This window comes from Hydractinia symbiolongicarpus, chromosome 7, assembly GCF_029227915.1.
Source record: "Hydractinia symbiolongicarpus strain clone_291-10 chromosome 7, HSymV2.1, whole genome shotgun sequence".
In the NCBI taxonomy this organism is placed as follows: domain Eukaryota; kingdom Metazoa; phylum Cnidaria; class Hydrozoa; order Anthoathecata; family Hydractiniidae; genus Hydractinia; species Hydractinia symbiolongicarpus.
In genome coordinates this window covers 32,622,428-32,640,994 of record NC_079881.1, presented here as the reverse complement: position 1 = coordinate 32,640,994, position 18,567 = coordinate 32,622,428, and the positions used below count along the sequence as shown (strand labels likewise).

Sequence of the window (18,567 nt, the reverse complement as noted above, 5' to 3'; positions counted from 1 at the left end):
TAACGTAGAAAGAGAGCTGAATGGAAATGTATTAGACAATTGTATACATTTTTAATTCGTTCTTTTGTGGATGAAGCAAAGGTTAGTAATCGAAGTAAAAAACTGATTAAACGTTTATCCAGAGAACGCTAGCTAGCCAAAGAAAAGCAGGTGTGTTGTTTAAAGTATCTGGTACAAAAATGAATTTAGGTCTATAACGATTTTTTAGCTGTTTTAACTTTTTAAGCACCTTTTTTAAAAAACTGTACTCTGCAAAATGGGTCAGATGTTAAAAACATCCTTCGAATGTCCGACCTCGATATATTTGTTCCAAATATAAATAAAAATTGCCGATAGCTATAACAACTTATATATAGCTTTATTTTATTAAAGCAAAAAGCCTTGGTAAAAGCATTGATAATAGTATATGAAGAATATTGAGGTTAGTATTTGTCAATAAAATTAAGAACATCGAGGCTAAAACGAAATAAACACTAGAAAACGCGAGAAAACTTTATACAAACTGTAAAATAAGTTTTTTCCGTTGTCATTGCTTTTCACGGTACAAAGTGGATGACCCAGTCAGTGTTTACATTTCGTTACGATTGTTTAAAAAAATTCTATCTTTTAATTCGAAAACGCTGCATTGTTATTATGCATGGCACGTTTGCGCTGTTTTCTTGATATATAATATCAAACTAACTGATTTTCTTGATTATAAGTTTGGGTCTGTAGGGAAATCTGTACTTTTAATATTTTGGATTGAAATATTGCGGTAGATATACAATATACCGAAATGATTTAAGTTTTTATATTTCTCCTTTTAACATGTTGTCAACTATTGATTTTATTTATTTTGAGAAAAAAATTGGTGCTCTGCTTCAGCATTGAAAGAGTTTTGTTTATATTTTTTAGGGTTATGATTGGCTAATTTTAAACAAGAGCATTTTTACAATCGCACAAGTAGGATCTGTTTCTACTTTTTTTTGCGAGCTATCGCTGTACAATAACCCAATCACCGATTTAAATAACAACTGCGCATGCCCATATAGATTTTTTGTCTTAAAAATATGCGCAAGCGTGAAAAAAGTGTTAATGGGAATCCACATTTAGTCACCTTCGATATTATTGGAAATTTTGCATTTTTATTTTATTTTCATTTTTTTTTTTTTTGTAGCACCTGCTTATAGTTTTAAACGTTTTGTTTCAGCGCGTAGTACAAGCAAGACACACGCAATACGGTATAAAATGGACGGATAAACAACTGGTCTCTATAATAATAGTCGTACTCCGTCTGTATGTTTGTGCGCAGGAAAAGCAGTGGTGTTAAGGAAACACAGAATGTCATAAATAAAGGACGGGCGAACACGTGGATTTTTCCACGCGGCACCGACTAACACTCATCTGTCACGCACAATTGTAGCGGCGGCCTTTTTATCTTGCTATATCCTTAAAAGACTGGGGGTTTGAAATATTTCATTTTGGTATAGTAATCTGTTTATTTTTATTCATTAATAAAAAAACAATTAATATTTTTTAGAATACACATATTTTTTATTAAAAACAAAACAAAAACAATTTAAACATCGTTAAAGAGCACTAACGCCATTTTAATTACAAAACACGATTTACGTACGCTTTAAATTTCCAGCAATGACGTTGTGCATTTATTCGTGCATTCATTTTAATATTTGTAGGTCGTTTTATGAACTTTTAGCTTTCTTAAAACTTTTTGCTCTGCATTTTACACGTTTTGTATGTTGAAATAAATATTGTCACGTGTTCTAGCTATGTATAAATCTTAAAAAAAATGAGTTTTTAAGATGTTGGCTACAAACGTAGATTTTGAGGGAACATGGCTAAGTCCTAACCAAAAGTACAAAAACAATTAATTTATTTACAAAAACTTTATTAAAAACTTTAAGGAAAAAGTAATCTGGAAATACAAAAAACAAACGTTTGTAAGGAGTAAGTCCTATTTAACAAAAAAGTTCTTAAAATCTTACACAAAATGTCAAATGTCAAATCACATAAAATAAAATAACACATAAAGAACAACGGCTTGCAAGGCGTAAAATCTAGTTGGCAGAAAGTTACAACATTGCCAGTCACAACACCGTAAGCACAGATCTATGAAAATAAGTTCTTTGTGCATTTTAAACTTTGATTTTTTTCCAACAACAATATCGAAAGCTATAATTTGAACATTGAAATAAAATTTTAAAAAAAATATTTATTCGGTTGCATACTATCCTCTCCCGCAGAAATCTGCACAAAATGTATAAATTAACCGTTTCACAAAACATTTTTTTTTTTGCCTAATGCTCCTCAATGTCCTTTACCAAACATTTTAAACTGAAGTTCAAAAAAGGATTAAGCAAAGAGTAAATTTCAAATCAACAAAAGTCATACTAAATGTAGAACAAAAGGTTTCTGAGGAGCAAATTAAAATATGAACAAAAATCAGTTCAATGGACATGTTCTACATTGTCTTCACCCATAAAATCTTCCACAAAATCAAATTCAACTACAGAAAAAGCAGTCATTTCAGTGCATACAAAAAAATACAATTCGAAAAGTGTAGAATATCAAATTATTTCTTCTATTATATCTACTTGCATCACGAAAGTTAAACATAAAATGTCAAAAAAAGAACAGTTTCAATTCGAACATTCAGTAATTTTTTACCATCACCAAACACTTATTCGCACAAAAATTTTGTGAAATTCTTAGAAAATTAAAACGTGTAACTGTGGAATTTTCTTCCAGCAAAACATCACAAACAGTTGGTTTAAAGTTTAAAAAAATTTATAACACGAAATTTAAAACAAATCAACTTACACAACAGCTCACTGTGGACCCTGATTGTTTAAAAATTTGTTCTTTCAGTTCGAAACACGAACAATATAAACGGACAACCATACTATCATTTTCTGAGAATTTTTAACCACAAATGTCAAAACCCACATAAATTTCCTCCAAAATGCCAACAACCTTTGTAAAAATATCAACCATCACCCTTTTAAAAGTATATAACCTGATAATTTGCATGCTGGTTCACAAAAGTTTAACAGGATCTCACCAACAAAACAATAAAACTAACTTCAATTAATGCCCAGCCTTTATGTTTTCTACAAAATCGTCATTTTAAAGTAAAGTTTACAGGAAACGCGAGAAAAATTATTCCTCTTACTATCCTAAAAGTTCAATACGTCTTTAAAAGAATTCGTGTGAAACAAACTCGTCTAAACGTGTGTTTATACTCAGACCAGCTAATAAATTGTCTATTTTTCAACAACTGATGTAACTACTTAACCACAAGTTTAAAATTTTGTTGGTCTGCTATGTATAGTTAGCAGACACATCACACATGTGGGAAATTTAGCCACACACGTCACATGTAAACTAGCTAGAAAAATGTAACATTTCGATACAAAAATCGGGTCTGGAAACACCACAAGAATTGTTTTTATTTGTTTGGGAAAATAACGTCCTTGTTAGAAATTGTATTATTTGCTAACTATTTTTTGGTTTACGTCAAAGCAATAAACGAGTGTGTCGATGTTGGTAATATGTCGTTCAAAAGCCACATAATCGTCATGTCCATGAATAAGAGGCGACGCAATTAACGCATGTACAAAGAAGATCTAGAGGGTGATTGAGGCCGATATTTCATCTGCGAAGCATAAGGGTTTGTAAACAGAATATCTAAATGTATTCATTCCTTCCAAAAGTGCGCATGTTTTTTTTCTTTTTGCTGCGAATTTTTTCAATTAGTTTTATGGTTAATTTCGTATTTGTTGTGAAGATATGATTAGATTGCTGAAAATATTTACCGTAAGGTGATATTGTATACTCTGCTATGTTTTGGCATTTACTTGCAACATTTTATTGTCGGCTCAAACATGGTTGACTATTTCTAACTCTTTAAACCCGTATATTTTTTATTAATTTAAAATCATGTTTAATTTTACTATCTCCTTCGTGTATTTAAAGTTTCCTTATCTTTATTTGGCTAGCATAGGTGGTTTCTTAAAAATTTCTTTTAATTAACAATGAATTAGCAAGGTGTTTTATTTTTTTTTTAACAATTCTATAATAATTCTAGACATTTACCTTTGTTGGTTCATATGTTGCTGCAAACGTTTTTTGTTTAGATACTGTCTTTGATTTATTTTTTTGGAGATTTTTTTTCAGGAACTTACAAGGCGTGATTTATTTGGTGTTTAACATAAAAAACATCAAAGTTCCTGTAGGTAGGCTTTTCCAACATTTACTCTATTATAATAGTAAGTCTTTCTTTGTGGAACTCTCATAATATTGGTAGCTACTACCATAATTTGTAAAATATTTGAAGGAATGTTTTTAAAATTTTATAGAACTTTACCCCTCTAAACAAGACTTTTATTTATTTACTATGTTTCGCGAGTTGGAATAGAAACTTAAAATTCTACTCGTGCTTGTTAAAAAAATAAATGTAATGCCGAATCGATGTATTTGAATTCCTTAATGTTCCATTCGTTAGCGAAGTAAAAGTTCACATAAACATGTTAACGAATTATTCCTTCACATGTTTTACATGCGGCGTCATCTGCAGCACGCATTATTAGAAAGCGAAAAGATTGGTTCTTGTGTCATGTGTTTAATTTCATTTTCTTTCTTTCTTTCTTTCTTAAATTATTTTTCTTTTATGTTATATTTTGCAAAATAGTTTTACGACTAAAGCGATACAAAACCGTTCAAGTAAGATAACCGTCTTGATTATGAGTAATTACTTTTTTATAATGAGTTTATTTTTAATTGCTTTTTAATTTATTTTTTTTAATGACTCACTGCACATAATTTTCTAACCACTATCAGTTTGACTCTCGTGTAACTAACATCAGGAATCAGTAGTTGGTTTTGTAACCCCTTTAAAACAAAAGTGTCTTTGTTTCTTTAAAACAGGCATGTTAACAGGAATAGAAATAAGGTTTTAAAGATTATTAAAAGATATCAAAACAAAATTGATATCTAATGTTTGCGGCATATTTTTATTTTTGCAGTGAGAACCAGAAGAATATAACCATAAGCGTAACCATAATCACTTACTTTTTATGAACCGTCCAATATTGGTAAGAAATCGCTGAATCCTGTTTGTAGGATCAAACACGCGTAAATTGATCGCTAAATGACTCTTGTAATGAGATTAGGTAAACAAAACTATTTTTTTTTAATATATTCCTGACTAATGTAGCAAAGAGACCAAGCATACTTATTTTACCACCAGGAAATAGGAATAGTTATGGTGCGAAAGGTTGCGCGTGACCTTCTTGCTTTGAAGTTCGCTTCATAATCACAAGGTCTGTGGTTCAGTCCACAGCGCAGGTATGTTTAGCAAGTGCCTTTACCATAGCAACCCATGCCATGTGAGGAAAATTGGGTAGGTATTGCCGGTGTATACTTAATGTATACATTTTGAACACAGAATCCACATTGATAACAGTGTTTCCAACACTGAAGTGGCTATCCTGTATAAATATTCGGAATAATAATAAAAATATTTTCCGCGCTTTCTGATTGATTAATTCTATTAATCTTTGCTCACCTGCTCATTATCGGAAAATCATTTGTTTTGGCGCAAATGGTGGAGACTAAGAGTAATAAAATATCAACCCCCCTCCCCCCAAAAAAAAAAAATTCCATAGTTATTTCACCAGTGGCAACTTGAACCAATAAGAACTCTAACGCAAATGAAGACCGCATACTTTAGCACGTATTCCATGATCTTCATTATCAGGTGTGGTAAAAATTTTATAGTCATTTATTACTACTATTACTACTAGGACGATTAACTTGCAAACAAATCTTATTCAAGAATTTTTTTATTCTGTTTATAACAGAAAGTAGTTGTAAATGTCACAAAAACAGTATTTATCTCTTTCTCTGTAAAAAGTGTAAAATAAAAAAAAATTATTCATAAACCTAGATGTTCAGAATCGTCTCATGGGTATATCAAGACAAAAAATTTTAGAGAATCTTTATTGTTCTGGGACCTGAAAGCCAATTTTGAAACTCAAGATCAATGAATTATAAAATGTTGTGTGCATGCATAACAACTTCCATTTAATGGTTATGGGAATTAAAGTGAAATGATAGTTTTTTGTGACCGCCTTTTTTTTATAATTTGTGCTATGGACGTCTATTTTGTATTTGTTCACATTTTTATGGTAGCATTTTAATAATTTTTACTTAGTGGGTACCTTATTTTGTCAGCATTAACTACGAAGTGAACTCTATGTTATCTTCACCAGAGGTACGGATATGGGAATAATAAGGAATCATCAATATTTTGGTGCTGTCGTTGCAGAATTGCGATCTATCCTCTATTTAACTTAAGTAAAACTTAAGCTTTAGTACTATGTTATTAAAATATTTTTATCTTTTTCATTATTTATTGTTTATTATTAGTTTGTATATCTAATCGCACCTTAAAATTACGAGTTCGATTTTTCCAATTGCACGAGTAAACGTTCGATTACGAGCTAATCACACAATAAACTATTTTTGTACGAGTAGCACAGGATGTCAATTTCGATGTTTTGATTTTTTTATTACCCGATTTATAATTAGTTCGATTCGTTGTGAAGATATCTTTTTTTGACTTATCATAAAACGCAAGAAAATAAATATTTATGCGTATGAATCCAAAAGCAACAGTAATTATTTTAAACGACAAGTAAACGCTTTGGAAAAATATTTTTTTCTATATCGAATGCTTTTATTCTTTTGTTCAGATTTAATGAGCCTTATTGTTTTATAACCTTTTTATTACCTTGCTGTTTTTTTATTATAGTTCGATAGTAATTATAACATTATATATATTTTTTAAATTATCAGCGCTCCTTAAAGAGTGCAGTTAAGATTAAGAAATAATTGCACTGCGCAGAGTGCAATTACGATATAATTTGCACTGTAGAAGAAGCCAAACAAGAAAAACAAATCATCATGTGAGATTATACCTGTTATTAATTATATTTTGTAAAATTACCAACTTGTGCAGAATTATGATGCTCTAAGCTTTCACTTTTTAATAGAATTAATGAGAATGAATGAATGAATAAATGAATAAATGAAACAGTGATGTTACAAACACGACACATTGGAATAATTTCTTGAATAACTTAGTGCATGTGAGAACGTCAATTAAATTGTTTAAATAGTTTTCTGTTACCTTATTTATTAACTTTGCGCAAATAGTTTATTGTCTAAAAGAGCCTGTATACATACAACTATCAGTTTAATTTTTTGGCTGTAATTGAAACTAGTAATACAACTTTTTCTGTGAGTAAATAACGGATTAATCGCACGGGACGTTAAAATTCATCTTGACAGGGGACGCTTATTTCGTAGGGGCGCTTTTTTATATATTATTAGGAAAGAAAATTATCTAAGCTTTATACTCATAATTTTTATAAAAAAAAATAGATATACAAACAAAAAGGAAAGAAATATGACAGTAATAATGTATCTTTTATGAAATTTCAATAATTTAATCTTCATCTTCATTAGCAATACTCATAGTAAATATATAATAATATATAATAAATAAAAATTAGCGTCCCGGCGCTTATTTAGGAAGAGACTTTTATTAACAATTTTTTTCCTCGCTCATTGGCCACGGGGTGTTTAATCTGGAAAATACGGTAATGCGTCATGTCGAAAAAAATATTTTGATAGCAGGTGTAAATAAATAAAATGGTTTCGCAAGACAGATTTTTGTTATGGAAGAAAAAACGGAATTCAACGTACATTGTGTTTTTGGTTTTGTACTTCTTAATGGGCTTAGAACTTGGATGTGTTAATGCAACACTATGGATTTATGTATCAACTGTTGTAAAACCCAATAATCCTGAATTATTTTACGGGTTAATTGTTGGATGCTTTTTCGCACCGCCCATATTATTCTCACCCGTTTTGTCGCGTTTTGCTGACAAAACTAGACGAGTGAAGCTTTGCTTGATATCAGTGATTTATTTGTCAATAGCCGGGAGCATTTTATACACCATTCACACATCTCCCTTGTTTCCGTTGTTTGGAAGATTTTTGAGCGGGTTTACCATGGCAGTGACACCACTTATGGTTTCAGAAGTTGCAAGATCATACCCTAAAGAAAAGGTGTCACAAAAATTGATGATGATTAATGGTAGTCGTTTAATAGGTTACGCCTGCGGGCCATGCATTTCTATATTTTGTTTCAAAACAGATTTTTGGATTGGAAGTATTCACATAACGTATGCCAATGTTATTGGACCTGTTCTATTTGTTATTTGCTGCATAATACTGGTTGTTGTATTAATTTTTACGCATGATTTATCAAGAGAATATGACATGAAAGCAGAATCCATGGAGAGAAAGAATATACCTTCTGCATCAGCATTCAGCACAACAAAAAAGATTTTTCAAACTAAAGACACTCTCCTAATGATCATCATCTGCATATTTTTTGGGGTAATGGACCAAATAAATTTCCGTATATTACCCATGATTGTTATCACAAGATTAAACTTCAGTTATTCAGTTCTGAATATTCTGTTAATGGGTGTTGCGTTCGCCAACATCGCTCTTGTTGCATTTCTACTATCTTGGAGAATTTCAAACAAAGAGGTGTATTATACTGGTATTATAAGTTTGCTGTCTGTAATTCTGACATCTTTGCTGTTATTATTGCTCTACTATCGAGTTGGACACGTTACTGGATGGTATGTGATGTTGATTGCCAACCTTCTTTGCAACGTAGTGTTTTTTCTTTCTGATCAAACATTTGCAGTGATTGTGTGCGCAAAATTGGCTCATTCATGCAATCAAGGATTCTTGGAAGGTGTTCGTTTGTTTTCTATACAAAGTGGACGAGTTGTTGGAGCTATATGCATAGGAATGTATTACAGCCACATGAAGTTTTTTTATCCTTCAACGACAGCATTGTCAATTATGCTCTTGACATTGTTGATATTGCGAAGAAAGACTCTTTCGAATCCCGTGCCAGTTATATAACTCTCAAGTTGTCGTACAAATAATTAATGATGTATATATGTAAGGTAATATACAGTAGTATCATTAAATATGTTTTCAAAACCATGCCGTTATTAACAAATATTGGAACAGGTTCTCAATAGTAATAACAATGCTAAGAGAACTTATTTTCCTTTCATTTATTTTCTTTAAGTCTTCGGGTTAATTCAAAGCATGAGTATTACAATTGGGGTAGTGTTTGGGATGGTTGGTTAGAGCGGTGGTTGGGGTAGCTTTATATTTTGTGAATATTCCTTACAGATTTAAAACGGCTTTTAGCTCACTTAACATATTGAATTTCGACCCAGTTATCAAAAACAAGTTCAATATTTACCTGTTGTTTTCAACGTGTAGCGCCGCCACATCTAATTTTGTATAATAATTTGCAGACCACATGCTTTACGCCGCTAAATATTTCTTTTGAAACTGAGCCGCTGTGTGAAGTTAATCACTGTGGATACAAAGATAAGCAATGTTATATCACGGGGTGATTCTATAGTATGGTTACCAGGTGTACAATACAACCAATTTTTGATAGCCATAAAGTTCGATTGTACGTGGTGTGACATAGTAAAACCCCCACAGAAGAATTGCCATACGAACCTTGCATAGAGAGAGCCTTGTTTCAAAGTTTTTATATTTAAAATTTTGGACGGTAAAGGAGAACACAGATACATTTGGTTTGTTGAACAAAATATCACCGCTAACCCTACTGCAAACACTACCTGAATTGGGGTACTCTATGGTTCTAATTAAACTGTAAAAAAATAGATCATATTGCATGTGAAGAATATGTTTTTTTTGATAAAACAATAGAATTTTTTTATATTAATGCGCATTATAACTGTTTCTAAAAAATACAATTTGTTTTTCTGCATTTTGGTTTGTTTTCCTTTTCTAGAAATACACACATAAGTCAAGCAGTTAAAATATAAAAAAATATGAGGTTAATATTTTGAGAAAAGAAGTTTTATACTGGTTACAAGTTAAGGGTCATATTCCCCCCCCCCAAAAAAAAAAAAATTAATTAATAAATAAATGAAAAATTTTCATTTGCAATTATTCTAATGTAAGTAATACGAATTTTACATTCTTCCTATACCATATTCTTACTCACATTGTTGTGTACAAACGTCCCGATAAGTGTTAGGGGAAGTCTGAAAAATAAGACATTTTTAAACAAAAAGATGAAGTTATCACAAATCAAGGACGTCAATAATTGGTTGACAAATTCAATTATTTACAAATTTATACCAGAATAATAGATAAAAAGAAGGGGAAACATTGTATTGATATCTATTTTAATCCACAATACAAATTTTTTAGAAAACTAAAAGGTCATAAACGACCTACAAATCTTCAAAATGGCCACCATTACATTAGATAGTCTACTAAGCACGCCGTTATTGCTGGAACTTTGAAGCGTACGGGGCTCATAATTAAAGTGGCGTTCATATTTTACGATTTTTTCTTGTTTTTGATAACACGTGTATTTTTTTAAAAAATGTTTACCATAACTATTTTTTTTTTTCAATTAATTAAAAAGAAAAAGCATACTAAAGGCCGGTTTTCATACAACTGCATTTATCAAACAGTCGTAAAAAGCGCCGTGACTTTTAATATATGCATGCACATTATCAGAATAATGCCGCTGATCTCACGCTTTTGCATGCGCAGGGTCGATTGAAAAAATTTGCACAGGCTCTACTTTTTGAGCGCTACATTTTGCGCTTCAACTTAACAGCCAATCAAAACGTAGAAATCTACGTGACTTACGAAAGAATTTTTAATTAGGTCATATCAAGATGGCTAGCAACAACGTAAAGATCTCGCTTCTGTGTTAAATTTTTATCAACACCAAATGGATATAGAGAATCAGAATATATATATAAATCAAGTAAACTAGATGAAGAACAAAATAACATGAATGTGGAGGCCCTTAAAAAAGTACTCGTGACAAAATTAAATCCTTAATCAAAACGTTGTGTAGGCCTTTAGTTCTTCTTTCTATGAAAAGTCGTATCACGCACATGTTTTTCTTACGTATTTTTTACGACGTTGTTTATTTCTTCACCATAAAAATAATGCTAAGACTAATCTTAGAATTTTCAGCAATAAATATCGTCTGTTTAGAGCAGCAATTTTTGCAAAAAACAACAAATTAGAAAATCAACTCGATTTAATGTTATATCTTTTTACTAGTAACAATTTGTTACTACCGCTTGGAAACGTTGTCTACTGTTACCTAACTCAAAGTTCCAGCAAAAAAACACAACTTTAGAAGTAAAAAGAAGCGAAAACGGTAGGACTTTCCTTGTAGAAGCTTGTTATATGTTTTTCCTTGGTAAATGGCAATTTCAAGTCCAGAATAATTTTTTTTTTTCTTTTTAGTAAAATGTCACCCTCTCTACCAAGTGTTCCAACAACAATCAAACAAGTTTCACAAAAACTTAAGTATTTATTAAAAATACTATGGTATATTAAAATGTTTTATGTTTTTCCAGTGAAATAATTATATAAAAAAATTCTAATCCCTAAATTCATTGATAACGAGTGTACGCTGGCGAGGGGGAGTGGTAACGAGCAAGTAAACAGCAACGCTCATTTCTGCAAAACCTCCAATACAACCCACCATAAAACTCCATCCCAGAACATAATTATTGAGCTGTAATTTGTCCTTCATTTCCTGTGGATATATGGAAACAGTTGCTACCATGCACAGAGAAGAAACAAAGGGCAACAAAGCAACATAACGCAATTTTATCTTTTCCCAAAAAATACCAATAATGCTCAAAAAGATAGTTACTTCTGAAAATATGCACGCAAATAATGATAGCGTCTGCATTGCTCCTAAAGAATACGTAGTTTCACTACCAAACGTCTTGCATTCCTTTGCGTCGCATTTCAACCACAATCCTGACATTTCTTTATCTTTGAAATTATTTACAATCCAGCAAGTGGTTGTAGTAGCTACCACCATACAAATAAATGATGCAATGGTGCAAAGAACCAACAACATGTGTTCTAACTTCATTACTTAGCTATTACAGAAATAAAAACGTGTAGAAGATAGATAAATAGTTCATTTTCAAGTACTTTTGTTAAATGTCGAACTGTGTTTAAATCAAATCACGAGTTTTTGTGTAAATAATAGCTGGTAAAAACTATTTCACCTATGGTAATTCTAAGTAGAAATTGGACACACAAAATAACTTAAAAGTTAGTTAATGTCACAGACAAGTTTTGATCAAGATAATTAACACTCGTTATGATGCAGAAGCTTAAAAAACATTCGGCATATGTGATAAAAAATGATTTTGGGATAAATAGAAGGTTTTTACCAAATTGTAGATGTATCGACTACAACTTTTACAACAAAAGCCTATATGATGTGAAACCAAAGATTACTGCATAATAAATGACGCAGTTAGGGATGTGAAGCAAACTTGCTCAAATACACTACTCGTTATGCAGTATAAAATATGTCAGTAAAAAAGCATATGAGTCGTTCACCAATCAATAGCTACAATGTTTAAATTATCTTTTATAAGATTTAAAAATTCATTCTTTTCCATTTAAACTAATACATTCTATTAATATTTACCACTCTAGGTTATATTTTAATTCATATCTAAATTTTTATGATCAATTTCCTTGTATACGGGCAGACTCCAACACATTCGTCATTTTGTACTCAAAATACCACTTTGATGCTACTTTCCTTTTCTTTCGACGGAATAACTTGATTCTACATTTTTTACACTGTAATTACAAAATCTTCTGACCTTATTTTTCGTAATAAGACTCTCTATTATATGAACACAAGCATTCTTCGTTATCAGATTACAACAAACATAACGATAGTGGAAAGTTATTTGTTTTTTTAAATCATCAAAATAAACCGAATTAGGAGGATATTGGTTTTGCGGAATAAAAAAAATAATTTGTCGTCTACCGGCGTATTCAAAAATGTATAATTCCGGACGTATTTTATTCACAGATTTATAATTTCCGACGTATTTTTTAAAAAGAGGGTCGACTTTCAAATTTCATCCCACAAACAATTGTAAACACTGTTAAAAAGGTATGTGTACGGCAAACCAGAGTTAAGATTTACGAGTTCATGTTATTTGTTTAATTTCCTGTAATGAATTTTGTTGACGTCAGCACGTCCTGTTTTCTTGATTTTTCTAACCTTTACATGCATTCGCTCGTAGCTCACAATCAACGCTGTTTGCCTGGCCTTTACATCTGTTTATTTGAAGCTAAAAATCAACCTTTTTCAATCTTATTCAGTATTAAGTCTAAAATTGTAGCCCGTGTTTAAATACTATTTATAGGCCGAACTAAAGAGAAATATTTTCTTTATACATCTGTGCAGTATTGTTTTTGTCACGTGTTTAAAAATTTGTTGTTCCACGAAACAAAAGTAAAAGTCGATAATATTTTAACTTTCTTTACTTTTCCGAATAAACAAGCCAATCAAATATTTTTTGTTATTTTTTTATCTGTTGTGCGAACGCATAAAATAAAGACAATGCGATTTTTAAAGAAAGACACTTATACAAGCAGCAGGAAAAGCAAAAACAAAATGAAAGAAAACATTTCTATTGCAATGAAATTGTGAGAAGCACTACAATCATTGGTTGCTGCAAATAATTCCGTTAATCTCTGCAACAATAGGCGATGCTCTTTGTGTAGAAGTGTGTCATAAAGGCACAAAAGTAGGAAACACGGAGCCCAAATTTTATACAAATTGTACACAAAGGCTTTATATTAGTGAACAAACGAAAAAACAAACTACATTTTGTATACAGTACGCAGGAAGTAAGTTATTTAAAATGTTAGAAACAAAACAAACTTTAACATTCGGTTAACAGCAACGTTTCAAAAACGGATAGATCTTTAAGATTTCTCAATTATGAATTGGTTCTGACGCTTCTTTCCATGATTGTATGTGTACTAAAAAACAAACAAGACTGTCTGCAAACGATCAACGAATAGGGAAAATCAGTTATGCCATTTTGAAAAAAACCATTGGTTCTATGGTAATTTTCTGCAAAATGCAATATATAATGCCCCTAAAAGAAAAGTATGAAAAAAGACGCATCCAAAAAACTTGATCCAGCGGTCAACAATTCTTGCGTGCGTTTAATTCTTTCATTAGATTAATGCCATAAAAACTATTTTCCAAGTTACATGAACACAAACTCACAATCGCAACAATGAACTATTTTTTTGTTAAAATGATATAAATGTAGCGCTTGTCCCAAATAAGCGCAACTTTTTTTCACGTTTTCTCATTTTTTCTGCTACACTAATCTTAGGACACACACGTCCAGATGTCTACGATTATCTTGTGGCAAAAGCTTCATTTGTAACTCTGCAAAAATCCTTGACACTTCATTTCTGTCCCGTTTCCGAATAATAAAACTTTTCGAATTATGAAAGGTACAAAAAGAAACTTTTTAGTGGAGTGTTTTATTATCTCAAAGATGCTATAATTATTGGCGTAATGGAAAAAACTGCGTCTCTGCACAATGAAAATCCTTTACTAAGGTAAACTCCTCTTTAATTTTTTTGTTGTTGTTAGTATTAAAATTCTTAGACTGAGATCTTTACGATCGTTGTGATATGCAGTACCTATGCAGCAGCAATGGGTAATATCTATCGGGCTTGTCACATATAGTGAAGGTTGTATCAGACCGAATAGCAGTGAAAATTAAAGTTATTGATAATTTTTCTAGGAAGGCGAAAAACAAGGTTTTTTTAAAAAAAATTATAAGGCAAAGTAAGCAATCAAATTTCAATGTATTTATTGTTCTGTTTCGCTCTATTTTGTTTTACAATCCCGTCTAAAACATGTACTTTTTTTGAACTGGCGTCATAAAAGCGACAGGCGTTCATACACAAGCGCAACGTTAGGAGCAGCGTCACTTTTTTTACTGTGTATTGTATTAATTGTTTTCGCATTGTGTTTGATATGGCATTTATAAAATAACGGTAACTTTGTCTTGATATATTTCTGAAAAAAATATAAGGGGAATAGTTGGAGATTTGATTCGGTTTTCGAACTTTGTGACAAAATAAAATAACTTACAAAACTTATTTCTTCCGAATAATACAAGAAAACATAAAACGAAATGATGAAGATTTTATCTTAATTCAGTCTTAAGTCATTTAAAACCATATTCTTGTACAAAGTGTGTGTATTATAATTTAACTTCAGAAAAAATTTTATTGACAATATGTATTATACCATTGGTTGCAACCAAGTCTGGCGTAGTCATGTTGGAGTTGTATTCAATTATACGAAACCTCTTTCCTTTGCGATCGGCTTGAATTTGCAGAGTTGTATAATGACGGTTTCTATACTCCAGTGTTTTTATTCTTTTTTTTCTTGACTTTGAAATTTGCGTTGTGAAAAACGGTTTCGGAATTATATGTCGCAGCAAAATTTCATTCATTCGTCGATTGGTGTCAGTCGAAAATTGATTTCCAAGTTGATTAAAAAAAACCTTCATTGCGCGGTTTGTGGGTGCAAATAATGTATAAAACCCTGAACCGTCTGTTACAGAATTATACAGCGTCTCATTTGTGTTTTGGAAGAACTTTAGAAAGATTCTTAACTTTTTTGTTGCTCTGAACAGTTCGTTGACTTTCTTCGTTGGAGGGAGAAGAACACGATCAACAATATGTATGATTCCATTCAGTGCCAAATTATCAGGATGTAATACAATTCCATCTTGAACCGTGGTCACCTGTGAAATTCAAATATATTTACATGAACTTGATATTTAATTTGTATTTATAGATAGCCTATATTGCATGTAATAAATTCAAACGTAATTTCAAGTATGGGCAGCAGCAGACATAGTGAGGTGAAAGGAACGGGGAGATCGTATCTGTACTAATATAACTTTAGTTATAGATAAGGTATATGTTTGAAATCATAAGACTTTTTCCATGAAGACGTGTAAAGTTTTATTTCCATCAATGACACAAAAGTGGATTCTCTACATTTTGTCGGAACTGGTCAGAGAAATTTTGTACTTTTTTTAAAAAAAATTCTAATACTTCTAACATGGAGTGTATGAAGAAACACCATATTAGAAGAAAGTACTGACCTGGTTTCCATCAACATGTAACTTTAGTGACTGTTGAGTTGCTTTGTCAATCGCTGTCGAACTGAGCACAGTTTGAAGTGGAAAGTTCTCACTGACATGCTTTCCCTTCACAACATGAAATCTCATTAGCGTCATGAGATATTCCTTATCATGTTTTAAACGACTACTGACGTCAGAAGGAAGTTTTGTGAAGGCTTCGTCGGTTGGTGCAAATAACGTATATGCATGAAGAATGTTTGAGAATGGATACATATGATTGGTGGATATTAGATTGTGCAGAAAAGTGTGGCAGTTTAATGCACTGAGTGTTTCCAGAACTTTTAGATCTAAATATATATCCAGTAAATATTACACAAATCCCTAAGAATAATACACTACGCCAAACTGATTGGGTTTTTTACAATTTCTCTTCCTCCAAAAGCTTTGTGTTAGATCATACCAACATTGTTTGCGATAACTTTGTGTTAACAAGGAAGAGCGCAATTCACAAAACAGACTTGTCATTTTTTATAAAAATGTTGAAAACGACGCAAAGGATGTTTCCCACCTGATCAAATCCAAGCCTTAAATCTTATATATTTTCTTCTTAGGAAAATACTGACGTCTAATGTTGTTTATATAGTGGGAGTAAAGGTTACAACAAGAGAACAGAATTTAAAGAAAATGACATACTTATTTCTGGAAGGATTGTATCTGTTATGCCGTATATCCAACCGTCGTTTACTGTAGTTGTTGTCAACACAGCTGCTCCATTGACATACGACGCCTGTGTGTTGTACATATCTTGATATAACTGGACTGTACGGCCTACACTGTTAATGTATCTACTCCAGCCTTTGTCAGAAAACAACCGTTGCCTGCACATAGGACGCGTAATGACATGACTTCGTATGAATGTCTAAACGACCGGATATACATAAACGTGGCACAAGGTAAAATTTCGTTATTGGTGAAGAATATAGTTCTTACCCTAGCTTCAGTATCATTTGAGAATATATTTTTTACGTAGGTGCCTGGCAAATGTACGAAGGCTGTATCAAGAGGCGCAAAAAATGTAGCTCCAAATGGAAATTGAAAGTGTATTATTTGCTTTTTCATTAAGCTGTACATGACATGATGGTTGCCGCTCTGTTTTAGATACTCGATCAAAGAAAGGGATGGAATCTGTAGACTGCTTAATATTATGTAAACAATACTATGATCAGTTTGAATCTCTTCCAGTATTTTGACGCCATGAATCCACAAGGTTACCTTTTTTGCAAATCTATCGTAAATTTTGTTCATGAATACTGTGCAACGATTAATACCAGTTAAACTCATTCCATCACGGATTAGATTGCTTGGTAGCTTTTTATCAAAAGCATAACAACCAAAATTTTTATTTAAATTCCTAATCGTTTCAGTATTTGATTGGTTTTGATAGTTAGAGTTGACTGGAACAAACAAAGTATATTCGCCTCTGCCATACAGGCCTGAGTATAAACCCTCTTTAAGCATGGCAGTACAAAACGCATTAAAACCACGTGCTCTAAGGACAGCTGCTAGCGTTACTTTGTGATAAGGATATGCACCTCTCGCAGGCAGTTCATGATTATATTGCGCCAATACACATCCAGTTAAAATTAAACAAAGGATGAAAAGCGTCATAAGAAACATCTCATTGGCTACTTGTTTTAATAAACTAAAACATGAAATAACTCTTCGTATATTCAAATAACTTTTACTGAAGCTGGAAGCTAATTAGTCTTCACGTTTCACAGCCATCGTATATATAGATATTTTTGTGTGAAACTTCGGTTGCATGATGGCCTCTTGTGTTATGAAAACAAACACTACGCGCAGTAATATGTTTCAAACCTTCCCGTGTTATGTTTTTTTTGTAATGCTAGAGTATCTTATTCACAGTATCTATATTTGCAATCAGTGTTTTTATGTTTACCAAAGACTTTTATAAACGCCTAAGAATAATATTGCACTGACAAAAGTGTTAGTTTTTCGATATATAAACTTTGTTTATGTATCGAAAGCTAATCTGTTCGTATATTAAATTTTCATGGTACTAAGTTTGCAGCGTTTGTTAGCGTGTTTACAAACATAAACGAAATCAAACAAAATTTTTAGTGTAGCGTTCAACTCATTAAAACATTTTGCATAAGTAAACAGAACGTATTAACCTACGATTATGAAGCGAAACAATGTATACACAATGAAAATGCAAACATATTTCCCTGTGAGGATAATTAAGATTTATTAGGGCGTTAAGGGGCACAAATTTAAGTTGAAGCCTAAGGAACTTTTTCGAAAAACAATGAACATTTTATTATAATTTCCGTTCTGGGTTTTTCAATGTAACGGTTTCTTCTCTATAATAATAGCCTTCGTCTGTCTGTCTCTTCGCGGATCCCCCACT

The 18,567-nt window shown here is 31.7% G+C and overlaps 2 protein-coding genes across 2 annotated transcripts; one reads left to right on the top strand and one right to left on the bottom strand.

Annotated features, from left to right (window-relative positions):
- Positions 1–7,716: 7,716 nt before the first annotated feature.
- Positions 7,717–9,012, top strand: LOC130648665 (uncharacterized). The gene has a single exon (XM_057454719.1). The coding sequence runs from the start codon at positions 7,717–7,719 to the stop codon at positions 9,010–9,012; it is 1,296 nt and encodes a 431-aa protein (XP_057310702.1).
- A 6,165-nt stretch (positions 9,013–15,177) lies between these two features.
- Positions 15,178–18,071, bottom strand: LOC130649426 (periostin-like). The gene is made up of 4 exons (XM_057455703.1): positions 17,127–18,071; positions 16,830–17,055; positions 16,158–16,483; positions 15,178–15,791 (listed from the first exon to the last, which is right to left on the bottom strand). The coding sequence occupies exons 1-4, from the start codon at positions 17,811–17,813 to the stop codon at positions 15,243–15,245; spliced, it is 1,788 nt and encodes a 595-aa protein (XP_057311686.1). The 5' UTR covers positions 17,814–18,071; the 3' UTR covers positions 15,178–15,242.
- Positions 18,072–18,567: the final 496 nt, after the last annotated feature.

What these genes read in the sequence shown, in the direction of transcription:
- LOC130648665 (XM_057454719.1), top strand. Translation starts at nt 7,717, where the DNA reads ATGGTTTCGCAAGACAGATTTTTGTTATGGAAGAAAAAACGGAATTCA.
- LOC130649426 (XM_057455703.1), bottom strand. Translation starts at nt 17,813, where the DNA reads ATGTTTCTTATGACGCTTTTCATCCTTTGTTTAATTTTAACTGGATGT. An exon ending in CAAATGATACTGAAGCTAGG is followed by an intron (nt 17,056 to 17,126) that starts GTAAGAACTATA and finishes CCGGTCGTTTAG; the next exon opens with ACATTCATACGAAGTCATGT. An exon ending in TACATGTTGATGGAAACCAG is followed by an intron (nt 15,792 to 16,157) that starts GTCAGTACTTTC and finishes TGAATTTCACAG; the next exon opens with GTGACCACGGTTCAAGATGG.